This window comes from Trachypithecus francoisi, unplaced genomic scaffold (assembly GCF_009764315.1).
Source record: "Trachypithecus francoisi isolate TF-2019V2 unplaced genomic scaffold, Tfra_2.0 Lachesis_group13, whole genome shotgun sequence".
Lineage (NCBI taxonomy): Eukaryota > Metazoa > Chordata > Mammalia > Primates > Cercopithecidae > Trachypithecus > Trachypithecus francoisi.
This window is the reverse complement of record NW_022681458.1, coordinates 40,692,318-40,717,889: the sequence shown is the minus strand read 5'-3', so window position 1 is coordinate 40,717,889 and position 25,572 is coordinate 40,692,318. Positions and strand designations below refer to the sequence as shown.

The 25,572-nt window shown below is 42.6% G+C and overlaps 1 protein-coding gene, 1 long non-coding RNA gene and 1 other non-coding gene across 3 annotated transcripts in view; 2 read left to right on the top strand and 1 right to left on the bottom strand.

Moving 5' to 3' along the window:
• LOC117095237 overlaps positions 1 to 25,572 on the bottom strand; it is a 46,983-nt gene that overhangs the window by 2,350 nt on the left and 19,061 nt on the right. The window contains exon 2 of the long non-coding RNA XR_004441870.1: positions 24,064 to 24,174. This is a non-coding gene — a long non-coding RNA (uncharacterized LOC117095237). The remainder of the gene's footprint in view (positions 1 to 24,063; positions 24,175 to 25,572) is intronic.
• Positions 1 to 25,572, top strand: part of LOC117095234 (aldehyde oxidase 2-like) — an 82,101-nt gene that overhangs the window by 53,402 nt on the left and 3,127 nt on the right. The window contains 9 exon segments of the mRNA XM_033232021.1: positions 1,923 to 2,051; positions 4,358 to 4,429; positions 5,228 to 5,280; positions 7,531 to 7,645; positions 9,417 to 9,482; positions 9,595 to 9,619; positions 9,622 to 9,764; positions 12,270 to 12,437; positions 24,232 to 24,307. Coding sequence (XP_033087912.1) covers positions 1,923 to 2,051; positions 4,358 to 4,429; positions 5,228 to 5,280; positions 7,531 to 7,645; positions 9,417 to 9,482; positions 9,595 to 9,619; positions 9,622 to 9,764; positions 12,270 to 12,437; positions 24,232 to 24,285 — 825 coding nt within the window. The 3' untranslated portion in view covers positions 24,286 to 24,307.
• Positions 6,927 to 7,095, top strand: LOC117095502. The gene has a single exon (XR_004442037.1). It is a non-coding gene; the product is annotated as a U1 spliceosomal RNA (small nuclear RNA).

The window sequence follows — 25,572 nt, the reverse complement described above, 5'->3', positions numbered from 1 at the left end:
CCATCATCCTACAAGTTTTATAAGATATTTCACACACATACATACACACCAATTAGTAAGAATGTAATCTCAGGAGAAAACAAGAACAATTCTTTAAATAACCCTGTGACAAATGTATTAGATTTTTTTTTTTTCTTTGAGACGGAGTCTCGCTCTGCCACCCAGGCTGGAGTGCAGTGGCCGGATCTCAGCTCACTGAAAGCTCTGCCACCCGGGTTTATGCCATTCTCCTGCCTCAGCCTCCCGAGTAGCTGGGACTACAGGCACCCGCCACCTCCCCCGGCTAGTTTTTTTTTTGTACTTTTTAGTAGAGACAGGGTTTCACCGTATTAGCCAGGATGGTCTTGATCTCCTGACCTCGTGATCCGCCCGTCTCGGCCTCCCAAAGTGCTGGGATTACAGGCTTGAGCCACCACGCCCGGCCATGTATTAGATTGTTATAGCGTGCATCTGTAGCTTTTGACCATCCAGCCCCTTAGGTCATTTGGAGTGCTGTACCTCTCACATGCCATAGATTTCTGAAAGACTCCCCAATTCGAGTACCTTTCAGCTCCATCCCCACCCTTACTCCCACACCTGCTGCACATCTAGGCACAAGACCCGCCTCTGGTCAGTCAGGGTTCCGGAATCCCACTGACTCTGGGAAAGGACACATGATTCAAGCAAGGCCACTCAGAGCCTTTCCTGGGATTGATGTGTAGATGTTGGGAGAAAGGAGCCATCTTTCCCCTGTGGCTGTTTAGGTACTATACTATAGGGCAGGGGCCGCCACAGGCAGTTCTGTGCCATGGATGGAACCTGTTTACTGATGTCAATGGTGTGGCCATCGCAGAAAGAAAAGCAAATTGAGAGGCTGAGAGGAGACCTTGATGAGACCACAAAGCCCCTAGATACACATGTACTTCACACTAGCTCCATCTATCCTGCCCAGTTATACGAACCAATAAATTCCCTTTGGATTTTCACCACCAAGAAACAACAAAGTCATCCCTTTTTTTCATTTTGCATCTTTCTTGAGAAACTTCATATTGAATGACATTAGTCCGAAGATTAGCATTTGGGAACAGGATATCTTGAGAAGGTGCTTTTTGCAAAAACAAAAAGACAAGAGAAGCCAAAATAATGTTTTTTCCTTGTCCTTTCTTCTCTTTCATTTCTTTCTTTTTCATTTCTTGATTAAATATCTTCATCTCCACATGTGTTTGCTAGAGAAACTGGAAGGAAAAGAACAGAAAAGAAGCCAGGTGCAGTGCATGCACCTGTAGTCCCAGCTACTCAGGAGGCTGAAGCAGGAGGGTCACTTGAGTCCAGGAGTTCAAGATCAGCCTGGGCAACACAGTGAGACTCCATCTCTAAAATAATAATAATAATCTTTTTAAAAATATTTTTAAAAAACAGAAAAAATGAACAGCAAATACTGGAGGAATATAAGCAAGGGAGAACAAATAGAAAAAAAGTGGGGAGGATAAGAGCAAGAAAAAGGACCTCAGGGTCGTTCCAAGTTCATCTGATACTGATATCGAGAGATTTCAGACCAAATTCTGAGCAATCTCATCTCAGTCTTCCCCCTCTCTCTCTCTCTCTCTCCCTCCATTCCTCTTTTTCTTCCTGCCACTGAACCAAATAAGTGCCTAAAAATCTCAATTTGGCCTACTTCCTACACATTTAAAACTCAGAAAAAAGGAAATTCTTAACATTCTAAATGGACTAAATTTGAAAAGAACCACTGTGGAATATTACCAAGAAAACACTGTAAAAATCAGCATGAGGCCTTACAAAAAAAGTAGTTTTGATGCTTATAAATTATTTTAGTCTTAAAAGGGTATCATGGATGTAATAACAAATCATTTTTATTAAGAAAAATGATGATTCAAATATTCATAGAAGTCCTTGCTGGACTTGAAAATATTTGTTAATCATAGGTGGCCAGCCGTGAGTTAAAAATACCCATGTCCTGTATGCACATCTCTGAAACGAGCACAGCAACAGTACCTAATACAATTGCTACAGCAGCGTCTATCGGTGCAGATGTCAATGGCAGAGCTGTGCAGGTGAGTCTTCCTGTCTCTCCTTGGTGTGCCTCTCCCACATCTCTGGTTTTTATGGCTAGATACAGGTACAATAGTTGACTTCAGAGAAGTCATCTGTGTCACTAAACATAGTCTGGGATAACTAAAATATTGGGAGAGTGTATTTGGAGTAGGCTAAATTGAGATGACAGATGCAAAATGTAAAGGCTCAAACACAGTAAAAGTCCCTGTCTTGTATGCATATCAGTCCCGAGCATTGTTTGGTCATTTGAGCACCCAAATTGATGGAGGCTCCACCATCTTCAACATGTGGCGTGCCAAGTCGCCATGGGTGTCATCATTCTAGTGAGTATGGAGGAGCCGGTGTGGAAGACTCTGAGCCAGATCTGGAAGTGATGCAACCTCCACTCACAGTCCATTAGCAGAACCAGTTTCGGGCTATGTCTAACTGCAATGGAGGTTGGGAAATGTAGAGTAGTGGGAAACCGTATGTCCAGCTGATATGGAAGAAGGGGAGAACGGATTTTGGTGAACAGGCAGTCTCTGATCCTAGGAGACACAGCAAGAAGAAATCTGATTGCCAAGTAATGCAGAGCTGCGCAAGTTTCTTCCAGCATAACCAAGTTCTTGCAGGCAAATAGGCAGGCAGACCCAGCCAAGAAGACAGGGTGCAATGGAAGCATTGTCTTCAGTGGTATTTTACCGAGTACTTAGAGCTTTTCTTTGTACTGATATTTTTTTAACTGATATTTTTTTAAAAGTGCTAAATTTTCACTGTCTCAGAATAGAATCATGACTTCATATTCCTTAATTCAAATATCTGATTGCATGTACTTTTGAAATATATCTATTTGTCATGTTTCTGTTGCAAACTGTTCACTTTTCCACTGGGATATTGTGGTGAGCCATATTTTCCCAGAATGCTACAATGATACCACCAGTAGGAACCCCTTTCAAATCAGTCCAATTTTGTGGTGATACCACTTAAGGAATCAAAAAGCAAAGACTCTTTTTTGCTGGGAACAAATGTGTAAGAAACCTCAAATGCATGAGATCTAATGTGGAGTAGGGTCAAACACAAGAGAGGAACAGCACAGAGTGTATGGGAGTTGTCAGCCCAAAATAAGTGTCAATCCATCTTCTAGAGTATTAAGTTTTAGGTTTCTGTTAAAGATCAGAAACTTTGTGGATCTAGGTCATTATAAAGTAAATTTAATTGTTTTCTCATTTCATACCCAAAGCCAAGGCCTTTATTGTATTAGTTTGATGGTGGTTGAATGAACAGATGGAGGGTGAGATCAGACACAGGGGGATTCTGGCATGTCATTGTTACAGACTGGAAAGCACAAATTTGAATGAAAATAGGATGTTTATTCCATTTGGAATAAACATGGCTGGGTGCCGTGGCTCACGCCTGTAATCCCAGCACTTTGGGAGGCCAAGGCGGGCAGATCACGAGGTCAGGAGATCAAGACCATCCTGCCCAACACGGTGAAACCTCGTCTCTACTAAAATACAAAAAATTAGCCAGACGTGGTGGCACATGCCTGTAGTCCCAGCTACTTGGGAGGCTGAGGCAGGGGAATCGCCTGAACCCAGGAGGCAGAGGTTGCAGTGAGCCGAGATCGTGCTGCTGCACTCCAGCCTGGTGACAGAGCAAGACTCCATCTCAAAAAAAAAAAAAAGAGAGAAATATACAAAAATACAGAAGATGTAGGAAAAAAAAATGCTAAGGGGCCAGGCACAGTGGCTCATGCCTGTAATCCCAGCATTTTGGGAGGCTGAAGTAGGCAGATGGCTCGAGCTCAGGAGTTCAAGACCAGCCTGGGCAACATGGTGAAACCCCATCTCCATAAAGAAGACAAAAATCAGCCAGGCTTGGTGGTGAGTGCCTGGAGTCCCAGTTACTCAGGAGACTGAAGTGGGAGGACTGCTTGAGCCCAGATGTCGAGGTTGCAGTGAGCCAAGATGGTGCCACTGCATTCCAGCCTGGTTGACAGACTGAGACCCTGTCTCAAAAAAACAAACCAAAAAAAGAGAGAGAGAGAGAGAGAGAAATTAAGAACCTGAATATTCTAAGAAAGAGGATCTGAAAGTAGAAATTCAGCTGAACCCATATTTTCACAGGAAGTAAGACAGGAAGGAGAAAAAAAAACCTCCGTAACCAATACTGTTGTCAAGGGCAGGAGTTGCGTTCCTGAGTTTTCAGGATCACGCACTCCATAGCACTTGCTGACCTAATCAATGAACATTTGTTCACACAAATCGTAACCACCAGAACCACTGGGCTCTTCTCTAATGTGGATTCCATTCTTTACTACTTCCAGAATGCTTGTCAGATCCTTCTGAAACGCCTTGAGCCCATCAAGAAACATCCGGAAGGTACATGGGAAGACTGGGTAAGTGTTCCACTCCCTTTGTTACTACAAATGAGAAAACAATCTAAACCAGTACTGAGACAGCACTATGCACAGCCATCACACACAGAGACAGTTCCTCTAAGTGTCACAGTGATGGAGCATGCCCCCTGCTTCTTCCCCAGTTGAGTGGATTTCTGCAAACAGGCAGGATCTCTAAAGGTTGAGGAGGCTACTCCAGGATGTGTACCAGGTGTGTATGGAGAAAGCACACAGGAAATAGCAATCACTGGAAGGAGAAATAGAAGTGTATGAAGAATACACTCTGCTTAAGTAAGAAATAAGAGCAAAAGAATGAGCCTTCCTAAGCCACACACACACACACACACACACACGTGCGCATGATGTTTTAGGTAGGTTAAGAAAACTAAAAGGCCTATTTACTGTTGAATATGGCTCAAAGGAGACGACTAACTTAATCCAACTTTGCAATATCCTATGACTTTTTTCATTAGAACAATTATTTCACATTTACACACATGCTTACTATAAAGTTCTAACATTTAGAAATGAAGTCCAAATACCTTGTGCACTGAGCCCCTATCTCATGGATGTGCAGCAGGATTCTGTTTTATGTTTGTTCAACCCAGACTTCTAAACTCAATCAGAAGGAAATTGTTAGTGTGCCAGTTATGGAAAAATAATATGATTATGAGTTCTATTATTGGTAGCAAAGTACCAGCAACAATGATGAGATGTCAGTTTTAGATTGGACATTTCTGTCTTCAACTAGCAGATGGTATATTTGTTTTGCTTTAACTAAATATGCCCATTTTGCAGATAGAAGCTGCATTTGAACAAAGAATCAGTCTCTCAGCCACTGGATACTTCAGGTAAACATCACAATGATATCTTGATGTAGCTGAGAAAATACGACATAACTCAATAACTGTTGATGGCTGTTGTGATACTTTGGTTCTTGTCTTCTTAGTTTAAAAGAATTTAAACAAGAGACACAGCAAACAAAAAGAGACACACAGCAAAAGATGTGCAGCATTGAGTAATCTATTGCAAAAAAAAAAGAATATTTTGAAAATGAGGTGCAGAGTAGACAGTACACCCTGAGAGAGAATTCAGGGCAGGCTGTCCGTAAGGATGAGACAGCAAAGACTAGCATCGCAGATGCTCCCTTTATGGGGGTTTTACATGATTATTCATAAAGAGGTGGGAAGAGGTGTTACTAGTAAGCATGTTCTGGATGGTCTTCTAGGTGCACATGTGCAGCTGTACATGCTTGCTCATACATTACATGTCTCATTAGTATCTTCAGTCTCCACCCAGAGGTGTGTGTTTTACTATTAAAATAAGCAAAGGGTCAGTTTGAGGACAGGTAAAGTCAAAGTGTCCATGTTCTCTACATGGGAAATTCCCTACTGAAGATAGCTTTGCTTGAATGAGTGCAATTACAATGGAAATGCTGAGGCTTTCGTGTTGATTGTGCTGTCACCACAGTGCTGGTGCTGCGTCCAGAGAACATGGTCACTTTCTTGACTACCTAAACTGCCTCAACTCTGGGCCGCAGGTCCCTCATTTGTAAAATACATTTTTATTATGTGACTGCTGAGGTCCCTTCTAGGCCCAAAATTCTATGATTTCACATAGGCCTTTCAGTTATGTCAAAAAAAAAAAAATTAAACAATAAAACACCCTTATTGGGGAAAAAAAGATTAGATGCTTGACTTACAACATCTAATCATTATAATCATTATTTACTATTTATTTAATCATTATTTACAACATCTAATCATTTACTATTCTTTATTGTGAGTAGTAAAAATATATTAACATTAGAAATGACTTGCATCTCAATTTTACAAATCTCCCTTCCTTTACCATAAAACCTGTCTATTTTGAAGCTCCTTACTAGACAACGGAGAATGGGTAGGATGATAATCACCAGTCATTGTCAAATTCAAGAAGCATGTGACATTAGTTTTACAGTCTGATCAGACAAACCACCAAACAATAGACACACACACACACACACACACACACACACACGAAACAGTAAAGCAAATCCTCATGAAGAATGAGGAAATAAGGAGATAATAGCCCAGCCCAGAGCCTTAATACATAATGAGTTCTAAATTCCTAAGTTCAGTTACCCAAGAAGAGAGTAAACCAGCCCTCTATCTGAATACATCTTCTATTATAGATTAATGCATTGAATCACTAGTCCTTTTTTACCAACCCTGAATTACCATCGGCTCCCTGTGAGTTTGGTTAGCACTATCCATGGGGTCCCTCTGGGAACAGTGGTTCCAGAGGGACCACTTATAAAATTCAACCGAGGTTCTCAGTGGGCAGGCAGGCTAACGCTTAAATCCTTTGTGGTCAAGATACAGGCACACTGTGAGGTCCGGTCCCAGACAATCTACTGGCTTCTCCCTCTTTCTGACATCCTAACTGTGCCACAAGGAATATCCTCTTTGATGAGTTTAAAAGGCAATTAAAATGAACATAAATCAAATGAAATGCTATACTTACCCGGCAGGGGAGATACCATGATCCCGAAGGTGGTTTTCCTTGAGTGAGGCTTATCTTACCTATTTTACTGCAGAAATGCTGACCCCTGTGATTTCTCCAAATGTAGGAAACTCAACTGCATAATTTGTGGTAGTGGGAGACTGTATTTGTGCCCTCTCTGGGAAGAAAAATGAAACACTACCATAAAACTTTGGTAACTTTTGGCCGGGCGCGGTGACTCAAGCCTGTAATCCCAGCACTTTGGGAGGCCGAGACGGGAGGATCACGAGGTCAGGAGATCGAGACCATCCTGGCTAACACGGTGAAACCCCGTCTCTACTAAAAAATACAAAAACTAGCCAGGCGAGGTGGCGGGCGCCTGTAGTCCCAGCTACTCAGGAGGCTGAGGCAGGAGAATGGCGTGAACCCGGGCGGCGGAGCTTGCAGTGAGCTGAGATCCAGCCACTGCACTCCAGCCTGGGCGACAGAGTGAGACTCCGTCTCAAAAAAAAAAATAATTAAATTAAAAAAAAAAAAAAAAAACTTTGGTAACTTTTAAAATAAATCAACATTGGATCTCCCCCACTCAAGCTAAAAGGCTTTATTTCTTCCCTCAGGGGCTACAAGGCCTTCATGGACTGGGAGAAGGGGGTGGGGGACCCATTTCCTTACTATGTCTATGGAGCTGCCTGTTCTGAGGTTGAAATTGACTGCCTGACAGGTGCTCACGAGGTAAGTCAAGTCTAACTTTCCTCTTGGCAAGTCAAAACAACAACAACAGTGTGTTGTATAGTAAATAGCCCAATTTCATTATGTCATTCTCTTATAACAAGATTCTTTCAATTCCATGGGAAGGTCCAGAGATCTAGCCTAATCCTGAATTTCCATGTAAAAAGACAATATAGTAGTCAAAAAGGAATTGCTGATGACAGTCTAAAATGTATTAAATTTTTTATTTCATTTAGACAACAAAATCACTTTCCAAGTTTTCTCCCAAAAAAAAGCTTCTATTTATAAAGAAAAGACACATTTTCTAATCTGAAGGAATAACTAACTTAGTAAATAGTCTTGAGCAAACATTTTGAAAGCACATAGCAATGTGCTGTTTCTCCAAAGTCAATTATCCAAAAAGTGTTACTGAAACACATTTTGGAGGAAGAGAGGTATGAAAATAATTTTTATATTTTCTATTTAATTGAACAGCCAAGAAACCACCCGTTGGAGACAGGGAATCATGCTTAACCCAAAATTAACAACTTGCATTATAAAGGATGCAATTTAACCCAAGGGCCTTGGTATAAATCCCTAAAGAAATGAAACTTCTGGGGATCTTCCAGAATTTATGACGCTACAAAAGTCAAAATTTGGTCTTTTCTGTGCCTTTCAGTTTACATTTACAGTTTAAGGTTCAATAATTTCAGTATTACTTTGATCCCTTTAAATAGTTTATTTCTTAATGAGGCAAAACTTCTTTTAACTAAAGAGAAATCAGAGCAATTCAATGACAGGTTTATTGCGGCTGGCCATTTGTGGTTGGTGAACTAAATCATCCATCAACTCAGTGTTAGTGCACAGCCATCTCTTTCCACTGCCCAGCACTTACAGTGCAAAACACACCAGGTTTCAAGGTAGAAGTAAACTGAAGGTCCACTCTGAGGTGTGTCCAATCTCCCTCCCTATCCAGGTTGAGGATAGATGAAGGCTGGTCCCAATGGCCAGAGTAGGTTGTCCAAGAGGCCAAGGTTTGAGTCAAAAGAGAATTGCCAAGTCCAAAGAGCTAGAGAGAAAGTAGGAACCGAGGTATTGAGCCCAAACAGAGAATGATGATCTTGTCAGAACAAGCACTGGAAAATGGGGGCAGAAGGGAAGCCCTGAGATACTCCGGAGATAGGCCACAGGCACTTAGAGGCTTTTAGTGGCTCCTTAACAACCTGCAGGCCCATACCCAGTGCCAAAACAAGGGCCAGATTAATGTGGTGCTTCTCAGAGAAGGAAGTAGATTAGCAAATCAAAGGTGGTCTTGACACTTGCTCTGAATACCTTCCAAGATCTTGCAAATCCACAAACTCATACATGCCAGTATGGCTCTAGGATTTTCACAGTAAAATGGCAATAGTACCACCTGCCACAGATTATCATGAGGACTACATGAGCTCATAAATTATATTCCAATAACAAATTCAGGTTGAGAATCAGATGAACAATCAGGCACAACAATTATTTACCAAGTGACTCACTCAGACACACTAGCATGTCATGGACTTTGGAGTCACTTAAGAGGAGTCAAAACCATGAATGCATGAGATCCTCCAGGGTCATGGACAGTCCTGGCACTCAATTTGAAGACTTCAGCAGGCATCTTAACAGCTCTAATGTTGACAGGGTTCAATGCAGTGTTAATTAGCCAGCAGGAATTCTGGAAAAACTGGAGACCATTTGAGTACACCTGAAAACGATACTTTTAATTCAAGATTTTTGGTGAGGTAATTTTTATTTTGGGCAGAAAATCAGAACGGACATCATCATGGATGCATGTTGCAGCCTAAATCCGGCCATTGATATTGGGCAGGTAGGTGCTGGCCCATCTGGGAGGATGCCCCTTCCTGGGAGTCATCTCAGGGTAGGTAAAGGCCTTCTAAAAATGACACAATGTCACAAAGCTTGAAATTGTCCCCTTCCAGATTGAAGGTTCGTTTATTCAGGGAATGGACTGAAATACTCCCCAGAAGGTGTCCTGTACTTTCGGAGCCCAGATGAGTACAAAATTCCAACCATCACTGATGTCCCAGAGGAGTTCAAGGTCTCCTTGCTGCCATCATCACAAACCCCACTAACCATCTATTCATCTAAGGTAAGCACCCAAACCTACCACTGCACAGTGTCATGGATCGGGTAGCATATGGCAAATGAAAGCAGGCAGACAAAATAGTAAGTCAATGTTAACTGTCATCAGGAACAAATCACTATAGACTGCTAGAATTTGGAGATGAATCACCCATGGCAATCATGGGCCAAGGATTTTAATAATTTCCTCTTTCACTGAAAACTCTAAAACTTGCCAAAAAGCTTTGACTTCTTAATAGAATAACACTTTTACTTAAGACCGTGAAGACTATAATATTAAACAGGATTGGAGGTGCAATGTGACTGAAATACTAGCAGTGGAAGCATGGACAGAACCCTGGACTAAGGTCGCAGAAGACCTAGGTTCCTGCCACAGCCCTATCCCCTCCCCGTGGTCTTAGACAAATCACTCACCTCAGAGGGGCTCAGGGTCCTTACCATACCCAGCAATGCATCTAGAACAGTGGGTCTCAATTTGGGGTGGGGGAGGTGGGGGAGGTGATTTTGTATAAGGCAGCCCCCGCCCCCACTACAAAGAATTATCTGGCACAAAATGTTAATAGCATCAGAAAGCAAAGACATCAACCCTTAGTAATTGCTAAAGTAATGAAACTGCAAATTAAAATAAATATTATTTGTTTGCCTTGCTCTATGCAGATGACGTGAAAACCACCCTCAGAGTAAAAACTTCATCTAGGTTTGAGATGTATTGTTAAAGTTTCTTGACTCCTCTTAAGACTTTAAAATCTTTCCCAGCCATGGTGGTGCACACCTGTAGCTTCAGCTACTCAGGAGGCTAAAGCAGAGGATTGCTTGAGCCCAGGAATTTAAGACCAGTCTGAGTAATAAATAAATAAGATCTTTTGGGAGACTTCTTGCTAGTACCCATCCTCCAAAAAAACAAAAACTATCCAACTACATCTGTAGAAATGTCATCATGTCCAAACTGGATCCCACTGTCAGCCCAGGAACGCCAGGAACTTCCTCTAGACCTATAGTGATGAGGTCAGGGCAAACCTGAAAGGAAGGACAATCAATGGGGCCTTTGGATTCTCATTGGACTGGAAATCACTCTAAGGGGCAAAGGCAAAAGGGAGCTAAGAGCCCACAGAGAGCAGCTTTTAAACCACCAAGAGTAACACAGGGCAGACAGGACCCTTGAGTCCTTGTAGTTGCAGACAGTCACTTACAAGCAGACACTCAGGAAAATCAGGGGTTTGCCGGTCCCACATGGAGGGTACTATGTAAAAACGACAGAGAGCTACCAGGTACCAGGAGCTGTGCTAGGTGCTTTTGTGTTTCCTGATCCTTGCAACACCCTAGGCATCCCTGCCCACACTTCACTGACAAAGGAACAGAGAAGATGATCTCACTTACCCAGAGAAACACGGGGAGTTAGGGTCAGGATTCAGACTCAGTCTCACTAACTCAAAGGTCGCAAATTGGTGGCCTACTGGCTAAATCTAGCCTGAAGATTTACTTTTCTTTGGCCTACACGGTGTTTTTACAAGTTGGGGAATTTTACATTAAAATACAGATACCTAAATTCTCTTGAGAAAATGGATGATCTGGTAATTTTGGCTGCATCCTTGGAAAGGCAACAACTAGCTACAACCAAAGAACAGCTGCCCCTTGTAGATAGGACATGGGGGTGCTCTTCCTCACCTTACTTTCCACTGCTCCTTATTGTCCTTCACCTGCCTGCATCACTCATTGACAATACCTGCCTGCTCCTTGCAGATGATGGGTTTACAATCTTTCATCTGGTATCAAAGTCTGCACTCTTTCTTCTAGAGTACCATGCCTATCCTGACCCTGGAGTTTAAAAAGGCATTTTTCTCTCTGCTGATAAAGCTGGCTAGTTGAATCCATTGAATGTGTTTTATTAAGTAGGGTACTTTCCCATTATTACACAAAGGCACTCATACACAAACACCCCCTACCTACGGAACAAAATTTAACCCAGACAGGATTCAAGATTTCAAGATCTGGGAAACTCTGACTATGCTGGGAATTTTTTTTTTTTTTTTTTTTTTGAGATGTAGTCTCACTCTGTCACCCAGCTGGAGTGCAATGGCATGATCTCGACTCACTGCAACCTCCGACTACTGGATTCAAGCAATTCTTCTGCCTCAGCCTGCCAAATAGCTAGGACTACAGGCGCACGCCACCACACCCAGCTAATTTTTGTATTTTTAGTAGAGACGGGGTTTCGCCATGTTGGGCAGGATGGTCTTGATCTCTTGACCTCGTGATCCGCCCGCCTCAGCCTCCCAAAGTGCTAGGATTACAGGCGTGAGCCCCTGTGCCCGGCCTATGCTGAGATTTTTAAGAATACTCAAGCTTCTGATTCAGTCAGTAAGTCAGCCAACAAACATTTATTGAGAAGATTTTGTGTACAAAACACTGTGCAGGGGTTGGGGATACAATGGGTGAACAAGGCCTGGTCCCTACCCTCTAGAAACTTGTAGTGTAGTATAGAAATTTCTTAAACCAGTGTGCCTTCTTACAGGGCCTCGGGGAGTCTGGGATGTTCCTGGGGTCATCTGTGTTCTTTGCCATTGCTGACGCTGTGGCCACAGTGCGAAGAGAAAGAGACATTGCTGAGGACTTCATGGTGCAGAGCCCAGCAACGCCAGAACGGGTTCGAATGGCCTGTGCAGATCGATTCACAGAAATGGTAGGGAATTGTTTATTTTCCTAAAAGATGATTTGTCTATTTCCTGCTTCTCAGACCTCTTGGGTAAATGTATAACCTAATCTGTGTCTAGCTAATCAAATTATGAAATGAAAAAAGCAAGTCACACAAATACACCTTGTATATACGTAGTAATTTTTGACGTTTAAAAAAGTGTTTCCCAAGTGTTAATTTGATCATCTCAGCAACCTGAAGTAGGATAATTTATTAATATCATGCTGCAGCTGGGAACGGTGGCTCACACAAGTAATCCCAGCACTTTGGGAGGCCGAGGCAGGCAGATCATGAGGTCAGGAGATCGAGACCATCTGGATCACTTGATGAAACCCCGTCTCCACTAAAAATACAAAAAAATTAGCCAGGCATGATGGCATGCACCTGTAGTCCCAGCTACTCAGGAGGCTGGGGCAGGAGAATCGCTTGAACTCAGGAGGCAGAGGTTGCAGTGAACCAAGATCGCGCCACTGCACTCCAGCCTGGCGACAGAGTGAGACTCTGTCTCAAAAAAATAAAAAATAATAAAAAGTATATTTTATATGTATATATACACACATACACACACACACATATATATATACACCTTGTATACATGTAGTAATTTTTGATGTATTTTATATATATATAAAAATTGCTGCAAAAACTAATAGCTAAATGGAAAGCAACTGATTGATTTCTCCAAACAGTGGTTAAGTGTTCTCTCTCTCTATCCTACCAATTCCATCCTGCTCTTCAACAAAAACAAACACACACACACACACACACAGAAATCCATGTGTCATATAGCCATATTTGATAATGTCACTTTCTGTGTTCCCTATACAGAGAGTAGACACAGACTGCCTGTCATTTAGAGGTAGGGTGATCCCATTGCGAGCTACTGCCTTTCTCCTTCATTCTCTCTTTTTTTTTTTTTTTTGGAGACAGAGTCCCGCTCTGTCACCCAGGCTGGAGTGCAGTGGCGCAATCTTGGCTCACTGCAACCTCTGCCTCCCGGGTTCACACCATTCTCCTGCTCGACTACAGGCATCTGCCACCACACCCGGCTAATTTTTTGTATTTTTTTAGTAGAGATGGGGTTTCACCATGTTAGTCAGGATGGTCTCGATCTCACCGTGTTAGCCAGGATGGTCTTGATCTCCTGATCTCGTGATCCGCCCACCTTGGCCTCCCAAAGTGCTGGGATTATAGGCGTGAGCCACCACACCCGGCCCTTCCTCCTTCATTCTGTTTCATACCAATGCCTCCCAGCCCAGGAGGGAGAGGCCTAGGGAGTTATCCATGTGGATACACACATGGCAAATCCCACCTGCTGAAGGTTACAGCAGGTAACTTTCCAGAGGTCATGGAGCCTAGCCTTTGCCAATTTCCTAAGCATCCTAATTTAAGTAATACCAGGTAGTATTGACTGAGCACCACACTAAACATTTTACGCATATTAGTCATTACTGCAACTCTTATCAGGTAACTACTGGTATTTTCTTCATTTTACTATTGAGGAAACAGGTGCAATAACTTTCCCAAGATCACACACCTAGTACTTGGGGGCTAAGATTCAAAACCAGGCTGCCTGGCTTCACTATAATAGATGGCCTCTCAGAGAGAAAAGAGTTGATTCTCTGCTTCTTAAAAGAAAATTTCTAATTTTCAAATCGATATTAAAAGAAGCCCAAATACTTAACTGACCTCTTCAAAATAGCCGACCATAGAGTGAAAAGATCTTATAAAAATATTGCTTAAAAGGAAGTCTCATAATTATTAATTTCCTTCTCCTACATAACCTATTCCTATTTCCATCTTCAAATCTAATTCAACAATATTTCTTATACTCCAATAATACCAGTCACCCTGTAATTTCTCTCCAAGTCTTCTCCCAGTCTATGGATCTGATCCTTATCTGATTCCACTGTGTACAGCAATGATTACAATTACCTGCCTCCGGCCCGTCCCTCCTCAGATGGGCAGGGCGGGGAAACCAGCACCGTCCACCCACTCCAGGAACTCCTCCGTGCGGATCTTGGCCTAGAGGTCAGTCATCTGCCGGTTCCTGACTCTGCTGGTGATACGGTCACTGTGGAATGGTATCATCTCATACCCCAAAAGCATAAGCACTTCTGACTTTTAAAAATGTTCTCATTCACATTTTGCAATAATAAATACCCTTTTCTGGAATGGGGCAGATTAAGAAAACTAAAAAACACAACAAACAAAAAGATATTTCTAATCTTCCTTTCTTGCCTGAGGTTAATGTTTTCAGTCTTCCAATGGTCTGGCTCCTAAAAAATGAATTCCTTCACGTCTAAGATTTCAGGCTATTTTGAATAGTCCGGTTGTCTGACAAAGTAGCTCTGTCACATACGATGGTGAGAAGTGAAACACTTCGATTTCATTTACCATTTGGGACTTAGTTTCTTAGCTACCTGGTCCATATGATGAAACCGTATTTCCTCTCAAGTCTGATGGTTTCTTGATAAGACTAACACATCTTTGCAGATATAAATCATCTATTAATTTGTGCCCATCAATCAAATGCTCAATGTTAGAATAACCTAGCATTTTCTAAAATACTTGCAGATACATGGTTTATAAATATCACTTCATGTTATAACCTGTGTTTGCTATTTTAGACCTCCTTTTAATAACATGCATTGCATTTTGTCTTTGTAAAAGTAACACACGTCCATGATGGGAAAATTAGAAAATGCTCAAAAGAATAAGGTGAAGTCCTTTGGGAGGCCGAGACGGGTGGATCACGAGGTCAGGAGATCGAGACCATCCTGGCTAACACGGTGAAACCCCATCTCTACTAAAAAATACAAAAAACTAGCCGGGCGACGTGGCGGGCGCCTGTAGTCCCAGCTACTCGGGAGGCTGAGGCAGGAGAATGGCGTAAACCCAGGAGGCGGAGCTTGCAGTGAGCTGAGATCTGGCCACTGCACTCCAGCCTGGGTGGCAGAGCGAGACTCCATCTCAAAAAAAAAAAAAAAAAGAATAAGGTGAAGTCAAAATCAGCCATAATCCCACCAACCAGAACTAACTATAACCATGTGTGAGTGTGCATGTGTGTGTGTGTGTACACTTTTAACCATCCTTTAATTTATATATGTTTATGTGTACAATATATCTTATTTGTAAACTCATTTAATAAAATCCAGATATCCCTAATATAAGTCTTTGAAAGATTTGTACAATATAATTGGGAATGACGGCCGGGCACGGTGGCTCACGCCTGTAATCCCAGCACTTTGGGAGGCTGAGGCAGGCGGATCACGAGGTCAGGAGATCGAGACCAGCCTAGCTAACACAGTGAAACCCCATTTCTACTAAAAATACAAAAAATTAGCCGAGCACAGTGGCGGGTGCCTGTAGTCCCAGCTACTCGGGAGGCTGAGGCAGGAGAATGGCGTAAACCCGGGAGGCGGAGTTTGCAGTGAGCCGAGATCGCGCCACTGCACTCCAGCTTGGGTGATAGAGTGAGACTTTGTCTGAAAAAATAAAGAAAGAAAGAAATTGGGAATGACTCTACTGAGCCTCAGTCGCGGAGAAATCTGGACTGGGAATTTCATGAGAAAAGTATCCCATGAAACATCACTCAAAAAACAGTTGCTTAAACACAAAAAGAAAATACCTGGCCAAACTCGTTTATCCTACAAACTCTTGATCTTTATCTACAGCTACTGGAATAAATTTAAGGGGCTAGGGCAGGACAGAATGTTTAACTTTTCAATAAAAAACCCCTTGTTATTAAGGCTACTTAGGCCATATGGAGAATGATCATTTATCCTTTTTTTTTTTTTTTTTGAAGACAAGGTCTTGCTGTGTTGCCCAGGCTGGAGTGCAGTGTTGCAATCTCAGCTCACTGCACTCTCTACCTCCCAGGTTCAAGAGATTCTCCTGCCTCAGTCTCCCGAGTAGCTAGGATTACAGGTGCGTACCACCATGCCCAGCTAATTTGGGTATTTTTAGTAGAGATGGGGTTTCACCATGTTGGCCAGGCTGGTCTCGAACTCCTGGCCTCAGATGATCCTCCCGTCTCAGCCTTCCACAGTGCTGGGATTACAGGCATGAGCCACCGTGCCTGGCATAATCATTTATCCTTCATACTTATCGCAACCTACAATATTCCTAGCCATTGCACTGAACTCACATATATTTGAAACAATAAGAAGAAAGCCCTCTCCAAATACTTGAGAAGGCTTCGGTTAGTTTGTTCGAGCCTCCAGCCCCCGTCTCCTCAACTGTTCACCAACATAGAGAGGAAGCTGGTTAGAGGCCAGCCTTGATTGGGACCTCCCAAGGAGTGGGAGGAAGAAGTGAGTCTTAGTTTAACAGAGGCCAAGAAACACACAAAATTTAGATTATTCTACTATTACCTGTTGCAGAAAACGGCAATACTCCTCTATCCTTATAGAAACTTAAGCAAGAATCCCAGGAGCCATCCTGGCATTTATCTCCCTCATACTCAGTAGTTAGTCCTTCATCATGTCCTGTTCATTTTTACCCCCAACAATTTCTTGACCCAGTCCATTTTCTCCATCCTTAACCACTATATTATTCATTCATCCCACAAACAGGTGTTGAGCATCTAATGTGTGCCAGCCATTGTTCTACAGAACAATTCTGGGGCTACAGTAGGGAATGAAACAGAGACCCCTGCCGTGGTGGCGTTTAGTTTCTGGTGACCCTGAAGCTAACTACCATCTCTCCATCCTGGATCAAAGTTGCCTGCTGGCTGGTCTCCCTACAACCCCTGCAGCCAGAGGCTTGTGGTGTGGCAAAGCAGACCATGCCACACCAGCACACACATTGGCAAAAAGCTTCCCTTTGCTCATAGGAGACAGGAAACTTCTTAACTTACCTTCCTGAGCCTACAAACCTTCAGAGTCCAGCATGTCCAACCCCACCACCTCTCCAGCCACACATGACCCTGCCCAGCCACACTTGCCTTCTTCTACCATTCTTCATGTCAAGGACAGAGACGCTCACTCCTGCTTCAGGGCTTCTGCCGTGCTCTTCCTTCTCCTTGGAACCATCTTCTTCTGTTCAACTTGTTAACTCCTACTTGGGTATTCAACAAATTCATTTGATCCCTTCCTTTCTGCACAGTTGGAGGTCCCAGGAATATAGTGGCGAACCAGACTCACAGGTCTCCGCTCTCAAGGCATTTATAGTCCAGCAGGGAAGGAAGACAGTGACTGTGAATTATAAGTGCTTGGCTGACCCTGGGTTATACTAATACAGCCCATAGAACAAAGCCTTTCTGACTTAGCCTTGCTCTTTTCTTGAAGTTAGAGGGGTCATAGATGGGATCCCACTTTGGTTACTCTTCATGCAATTGTTCATTCATCTAACATATTTATTGAGCACCTTCCATGTACCAGGCACTGCTGGGGAACTAAAAAAATAGTGGTGAGCAAGGCAATCTCTGCCGGCATAGAGCTTACATTCTGTGGGGGAAGCCAGACAGTAAACAAGTAAACAAATGCACAATATTATTCCAAGTGGTGTTGAATACTGTGAAGGAAAATTGAAGAGAAAGGAGGTAGAATGTGATGGTGAGATTATTTGATTATAGTTTCTTGGGGAAGTTGCCTTCCCTCTGAGAGTGTTCACATTTGAGCCAAAGTCTGAATGAAGCAGGGGACCAAGTATAAAGCTGGCAATGATACAGTCCAGGCCGAGAACAGCTCCTGCAAAGGCCCTGTGGCAGCTTCAGAAGAATCAAAGTCTCTTGGGACTAAGCAGCCCTCAGAAGTGGCCCTTTTGTGTCTGATTTGCCTCTCTGGTAGAAAAATCTTACAATTGTTCTCCAGGCTGAGAGAGAAAATAGAAGTGTGGCCACATCATTTATTTTCACATCAGCGAGTGAAACCTGGATAGTCCTTCTTCCAATCAGCAATTTTCCTAGTCTTTATCATACACTTTATCACACTTCAGATCTACTTCTTTAGACCTTTAGTGAATATAATTCATTCATCCCCTTAGAAGCCACAGCAGGCCTCCTGAAGTTCTTATAGCCTGGCTGCTCACACAGACCAATTTCTAAAGCATCTTGGAACAAATCTGACTCCATATCAGAATTTACTTTTTTTTTTTTTTTTTTTTTGAGATGGAGTCTCGCTCTGTCGCCCAAGCTGGAGTGCAGTGGTGCAATCTCGGCTCACTGCAACCTCCACCTCCAGGGTTCAAGCGATTCTCCTGCGTCAGCCTCCTGAGTAGCTGGGATTAAGGCGCCTGCCACCATGCCTGGATAATCTTTGTATTTTCAGTAGAGACAGAGTTTCATCATTTTGGTCAGGTCTCAAACTCCTGACCTCGTGATCCACCCGCCTCGGCCTCCTAAAGTGCTGGGATTATAGGCATGAACCACCACGCCAACCAGAATTTACATTTTTAATACATTTGATCAAACGACAACATGGTTTCTAATTGAAATATATAATGATTCACACTGGTACACAATGCTGTACTATGCAAATGTATATATAGAAAGAGAGAAATAAGAAACATAGATATTAACAGTCTTTGTATTGGACCTTTGAATACTCTTGTCAAAACACAATTTGTTCTAATGAACAAGAAGGTCAGGGAGTCAGAATGTCTGTGTACTGGAGCATGAGTATTGAAAAGTTCAAGACCTCCTCTTTTAATAACCTCCTTATAGCCATAAGGTAAATAACAGCCTGACTAGATCTATTTCTTAAACAGAATGATGATAAAACGCTCAGTACTTTTCCCTTGGAATAAAATAAAATAATGCATGTAAAAATACTGTGTAAATATGAGTCACTCTGTAAATATTAGCGTTAAAGTCATCACCAAAAACCCATAAACTGTTAATGAACTTCTTCAAAATATGCCTCTCCCAAAAGGCTTGAAAAGTGTTTCCACATTAAATCAAGTTGACCTGCGAGGCCAGAATAAACAACATAGAAGAACTAGTTAGTTCTTCTAACTAGCAGCCTCATTTCCATGGGTAAATTAGCTTCAAAAAAGGCAGGCATTGGCAAGAAGCCTAAGGCATGTTTGTTACCAAAAATAATCATACTGTATGAATGAGCATTTACTATGTCAAAAGGTTTTTTTTTTTTAAACATGTTTGGGTTTGTTTAACCTTAATCACAGCATTGCTGGCTGCCATTTTTGCATGGGCTCTTTCTCAGGTGGTTAATTTCTGGTGAGGACAGTGTTGCTGGTGGTGGTTTCTACTCTGAGCCCAGCAGGGCAGCCTGGCTCAACTATGTGTGGCCAGAAACATCATCTCTATGTAATTTCCTTTTCGGTGATGGGAGAAAGAAAAATATATACTTCTTGGAAAATGTGTTTTGTACAGTCATCTTAAATTCCACAAGGGGGAAAAAAGTAAACTTCCCTTAAAGATATACATATTTAACACTTTCAAATTAAGACTTCTCCTTAGAAACAGTGATTTCATTTAAAAAAAAAAAAAAAAATCTTTAGGATTCAGAGACATGAAGGGTTCCACACCCTCAAAAGTTAGAAAAATACTGACTTGGAGAATGTGGAATAGGTCAGACTTTTAAAAAAAATCATGTTATCTTAGTATCACCAGCAGCAAAACGTATTTGTTGAGTAATCACTAAACATGGTCTATGTGGGCTGCCATAGTGGGAGGCCATATAGAGCCAATTAACAGCTTCAGTTTCCATCTCCTGGAAGTTAAAATCAGACACCTCAGCTTGGGAACAGGTTTATAAGTAGGTTTCAGCTTACCCCACTTCTGAAGGGGCAGCCTGGAACACGATGACTCACAAGAAATCCTTGCAATCATAACAAGTGGCTCATGTCCTACGTTAGGCTGACGCATGATCTTATCGTACCCTAGTGGGGAAAAGTCCTTCATTCTTAGATCAGTCCTCAATTCCAAATGGCCATGCCTGTCCTTCACAGAATCTGCATTTCTATGAGATTGATCAATGGCTAGTTTCTAACGTCCTTCGCCTTCTTCCTACGCTGCAAACCCTAATACGGTCGCCCTCCACAGACTCCCCTCCCTTTACAGCACTGCGTCTCTCACATCCCCACGTCCCATTTTCCCTCCCTGTTTCTTTTGCATTTCTAGAAGCCCAGATTCAGTGAGAATTGGCAGCATTAAAAGCGCCACCTGTTTAGTTCAGTATCTGGAGCGCTTCCTCCCCACTGATGAAGGAAAAGAGGCACCTGAACATTTTGCATGCTGCCGGCAGCCTGGTTTACCCACTCCTCTCAGGCAGTTCACTCCCAAACGCTAGCCATTCAAATGTAGCCTGCTCAACCCCATACTCTATACACAGCCCTGGATTTCTCTGAGCTGGGGAGACGTCTACCAGCCCTACAAGACTGCATTCTATTTCTTGGGGCTCATATACCACAACATGTGAAAACATGAAATCTCCAGCCTGTTCAGCTAAAATCTCAGCTACAGATAGTTGGCAGGGCCTTAGACCAGCACAGACATGCTTCAGTCACCTGGATTCCTTGAGATGAACACAGAGCAGACTGCACAGCTCAGGACAGACTGAGAGTAGAGTCTCCCATGGTGTCTTCCTCAGAATGCTCAACCTATTGTCCTGTTCCCATGAGACACACACGCATACATGCATGCATGTACACACACAGACTCACATGCACGCACACACTCAGACAGGCATGTACTCATTCTTAACCACGTTCTTCTAACCTCTCATGCTGTCTTGGAAGAGGTTTTATTGGCTGTGAAACTGGTTCCACATTGAATACGTTTGTCCCAGGATGCAGGAACTGAATCATTTCCCTGCAACGCTTGGTGACATTTCACAGAGTAGCCATTCGTACTCCTGAAGGGAGATTCTCTGATACTGTTATTGAATGTATACTTTTGTATCTAAAAACTCTCCTGTGTGATCTCTTCCTCATTAGGTTTGTAGGAGCAGAGGAAAGGGAGAGATAGGGAGAACACCTAAAAGGGAAGAGGAAAAAGCTGGAGGCATTCCTCAGTTTAAGGGAGGAAATAAGAGATGCAGACTATAAAACAGGAGAAAAGACAACCATCTCGTCCTGCCAGGGAGAAGAGTTACAATGAACTGCTTTAGCTTAGTGCTTGAGACAGGCCCTGAGTTAGAGTGAATCTGGGTTTCAATTCCAGCTCTACTATTTTTTTTTTTTTTTTTTTTTTTGAGATAGAGTCTTGCTCTGTCCCCCAGGCTGGAGTGCAGTGGCGCAATCTCGGCTCACTGCAACCACCACCTCACAGGTTGAAGTGATCCTCCCACCTCAGCCTCCCGAGTAGCTGGGACTACAGGTGCACACCACATACCCAGCTAGTTTTTGTATTTTTGGTAGAGACAAGGTTTCACCATGTTGCCCAGGCTGGTGTCAAACTCCTAAGCTCAAGCAATCTGCCCACCTCAGCCTCCCAAAGTGCTGGGATTACAGGCGTGAGGCACAGCACCCAGCCCCAGCTCTACCTTTAATGCTTTATTTAAGTTACCTGATCACTCAGTTTTCTTATCTATAAAATGAGGGAGAGGTGGGGTAGTGGAGAGAATAACTCTAGTTACTTTACAGGATTGTTGTGAGAATTGAGTGAGATAATATATAAAGCAGTTGGCAGTTGTCACACATAGTAAATGGTCAATACATACTGATGAGGATGATGGTGAAAATGATTGAGTCAGGGATCCCTAAGACCACCCTTAGGTTTAAAGATTCACTAGACGTGGCCAGGCACAGTGGCTCTCGCCTGTAATCCCAGCACTTTGGAAGGCTGAGGCAGGAAGATCACTTGAGATCAGGAGTTCAAGATCAGCCTGGGCAACATAACGTGACAGATTAATTGTCAGGACCTTAGACCAGTACAGACATGCTTCGGTCACCTGGATTCCTTGAGATGAACACAGAGCAGACTGCATGGCTCAGGACAGACTGAGAGTAGAGTCTCCCATGGTGTCTTCCTCAGAATGCTCAACCTATTGTCCTGTTCCCATGAGACACACACACATATAAGCATGCATGTACTCACACAGACTCACATGCACGCACACACTCAGACAGGCATGTATTCATTCTTAACCACATTCTTCTAACCTCTCATGCTGTCTTGGAAGAGGTTTTATTGGCTGTGAAACTGGTTCCATATTGAATACGTTTGTCCCAGGATGCAGGAACTGAATCATTTCCCTGCAATGCTTGGTGACATTTCACAGAGTAGCCATTCTTACTCCTGAAGGGAGATTCTCTGATACTGTTATTGAATGTATATTTGTGTCTCTACTAAAAACCAAAAAAAATTAGCCAGGCGTTGTGGCACGTGCCTATAGTCCCAGCTACTCAGGAGGCTAGGGTGGTAGGATTGCCTGAGCCCAGGAGTTTGAGGCTGCAGTGAGCTTGATTGCACCATTGCACTCTAGCCTGGGTGATAGAGCAGGACCCTGTCTTAAAAAAAAAAAAAGAGAGAGAGAGAGACTAAAAATTCCATAACTTAAGCAGAAGAGTAGACCCAAATCTGCCACAGCTAAACTGAGGAGTTTTGCCCTGTGTCCAGCCCAGACCTTGCAGAACAGGCTCATTCTCAAGCCAAGCAGCTCCCACGGGAACAGCTAAAAAGAAGAAGAAGAAAAAAAAAAAAGGGAAGAGAATAGGGAAGGCCCTTTGGGAAGGCAAACCTAGCCCTTCATTTACATTTCAATACAGAGGGCAAAAACTAAGAACAGAATTTAGTAAAATGTCCTAAATGATAGAAGTTGGGTGAATTATTTGGCTTCTTTTTGTATTTTTGTGAAATAAATACATATTAGGAGCAGGGGGAAAGCTTTTTGGTACCTTCATAGCTTTCCATCATTAGGGAAAAGTTTGCTTTGCTTTTTAACACATTTGTAACTAAAAGTCAACCCTTCAAACAAAAACGTAACGGGGAGAGGAGGGATGTGTGTTCTGCTTTGGGCTTGAACCTAAGGGGGAGAATTCCCCAAAGAGGAGACAGGCATTAAGAACCACGAGAAAGGATGAACAATTCTTTGAGCTTGTAGCCCAAGACAGTGAAATGAGACTGGGGTTTGACCAGCAAGAACACAATATCACACAAACCATTTGACTAAAGGTGCACACAGGGCTGTTATCATATCACTGTAAAGACGTCCAGGTGTGTGGGCTCCAGTGTACACACTTCCCAGACTAGCCACATCCCTACTCCCAAATGAATTCATGGGATGTGTAATTCTCTTTGGGATTCATACCTGGGAAGCAAAGAAGATAGGTAACTCACTGAAGTGCCCTCTTTCTAAGCCAGGCGCAGTGGCTCATGCCTGTAATCCCAGCACTTTGGGAGGCCAAGGCAGGTGGATCCCCTGAGGCCAGGAGTTCCAGGCCAACCTGGCCAACATGGTGAAACCCTGTATCTACTAAATACAAAAATGAGCCAGGCATGGTGGCACACACCTGTAATCCCAGCTACTCAGGAGACTGAGGCACGAGAATCACTTGAACCTGGGAAGAGGAGGTTGCAGTGAGCTAAGATCGCACCACTGCGCTCCAGCCTGGGTGACAGAGCAAGACTGTGTCTCCAAAAAAAAATTCTGAAGTGCCCTCTTGTTTAGCAACATTAGATATAGCAGAAAGGACAACACAAACCCACCTTCTTTTCACAGTTGTCAGTTGAAGGGAATGACACAGTCCCATGCCCCAGGAACATTCAGCCTCTTCTCATCCCAAAATTTTTTAAACCCAAAGATTTGATGTAATGCTCCTGTTGAAATAAATGGTGTTATGGTACATTAAGTGTTTAATTTGCTTTCTTTCTTAGATCCCAAGAGATGACCCTGAGACATTTAAACCTTGGTCTATCCCTACAGCATAACACTGCTATCATTCCCTAAAAGGTAAGATCGATAAGCTAAAAGATAATTATTCAAAGTGGGGAAAAAATCAGCCAATCCAGGCTTTCAAACTTTGTTCTATAGAAATCAAGAATTGCACAAGTGCTTAAATCATGCTTCATTTCAAAGTCAGCATATCTTATCCAATATTTAAGTCCTTTAACACTAAATATGCATGGTTCTGGGAACTGACAAAGGCAGGCCAGGGTGTTTTAACCAACATGGTAGTTTTTTTAATTTTAAAATAAAATATGAAAATACACTGGATTAAAATATTTAAAGAGCCTACTCCCTGATTCTTTTAAGAATCACAACTGGAATGCAAAAAAGCAAATTGAAATCTACTGATTACTCCATTTATAGTTAACTAGCACTATCTGGAAGAGTTATCGCTTTGTAATCACTGAGTTCAGCTGCTACAATTTTGTGCTGCTGCTTAACACTACACACAGAGCACAGAAGGCTTTGGAGAGTGGCCACAAAAACTCCTTAGGAAATATATGCTGATAAGAAGAAACATGTTTTTTTGTTACAAAATTAAACTTCTACTTTCTGCACACTTAGTGGGCAATAACTGAAAACACTGTGGAAGAGAGAGAACTATGACATAAACTCAGATAAAAATAAAATAAAATTTTTTCATTAAAATTTAATTTTCCAGTGTAATTGTCTAAAACCACCCACAAGTATTAACACATATAATATACATTTAATTCCATTGTGCTTTGTCATATGAGAACTTGTGTTGATATTTTTACTAAATCAGACTAAATAACCAATGAGAATTTGCTTCTCCTTTACAACAACAAAAATCAAAATAGGCAACACTTAAAATTACATCTTACATTATTGTAAAATAGTCATTTTAAAACATACACCAGGCCAGGCGCGGTGGCTCAAGCCTGTAATCCCAGCACTTTGGGAGGCCGAGACGGGCGGATCACGAGGTCAGGAGATCGAGACCATCCTGGCTAACACGGGGAAACCCCGTCTCTACTAAAAAAAAAAATACAAAAAAATTAGCCGGGCGAGGTGGCGGGCACCTGTAGTCCCAGCTACTCGGGAGGCTGAGGCAGGAGAATGGCGGGAACCCAGAAGGCGGAGCTTGCAGTGAGCTGAGATCCGGCCACTGCACTCCAGCCTGGGCGGCAGAGCGAGACTCCGTCTCAAAAAAATAAAAAATAAAAAATAAAACATACACCAACAAGCCAGGCATGGTGGCTCATGCCTATAATCCCAGCACTTTGGGAGGCCAAGGCAGGTGGATA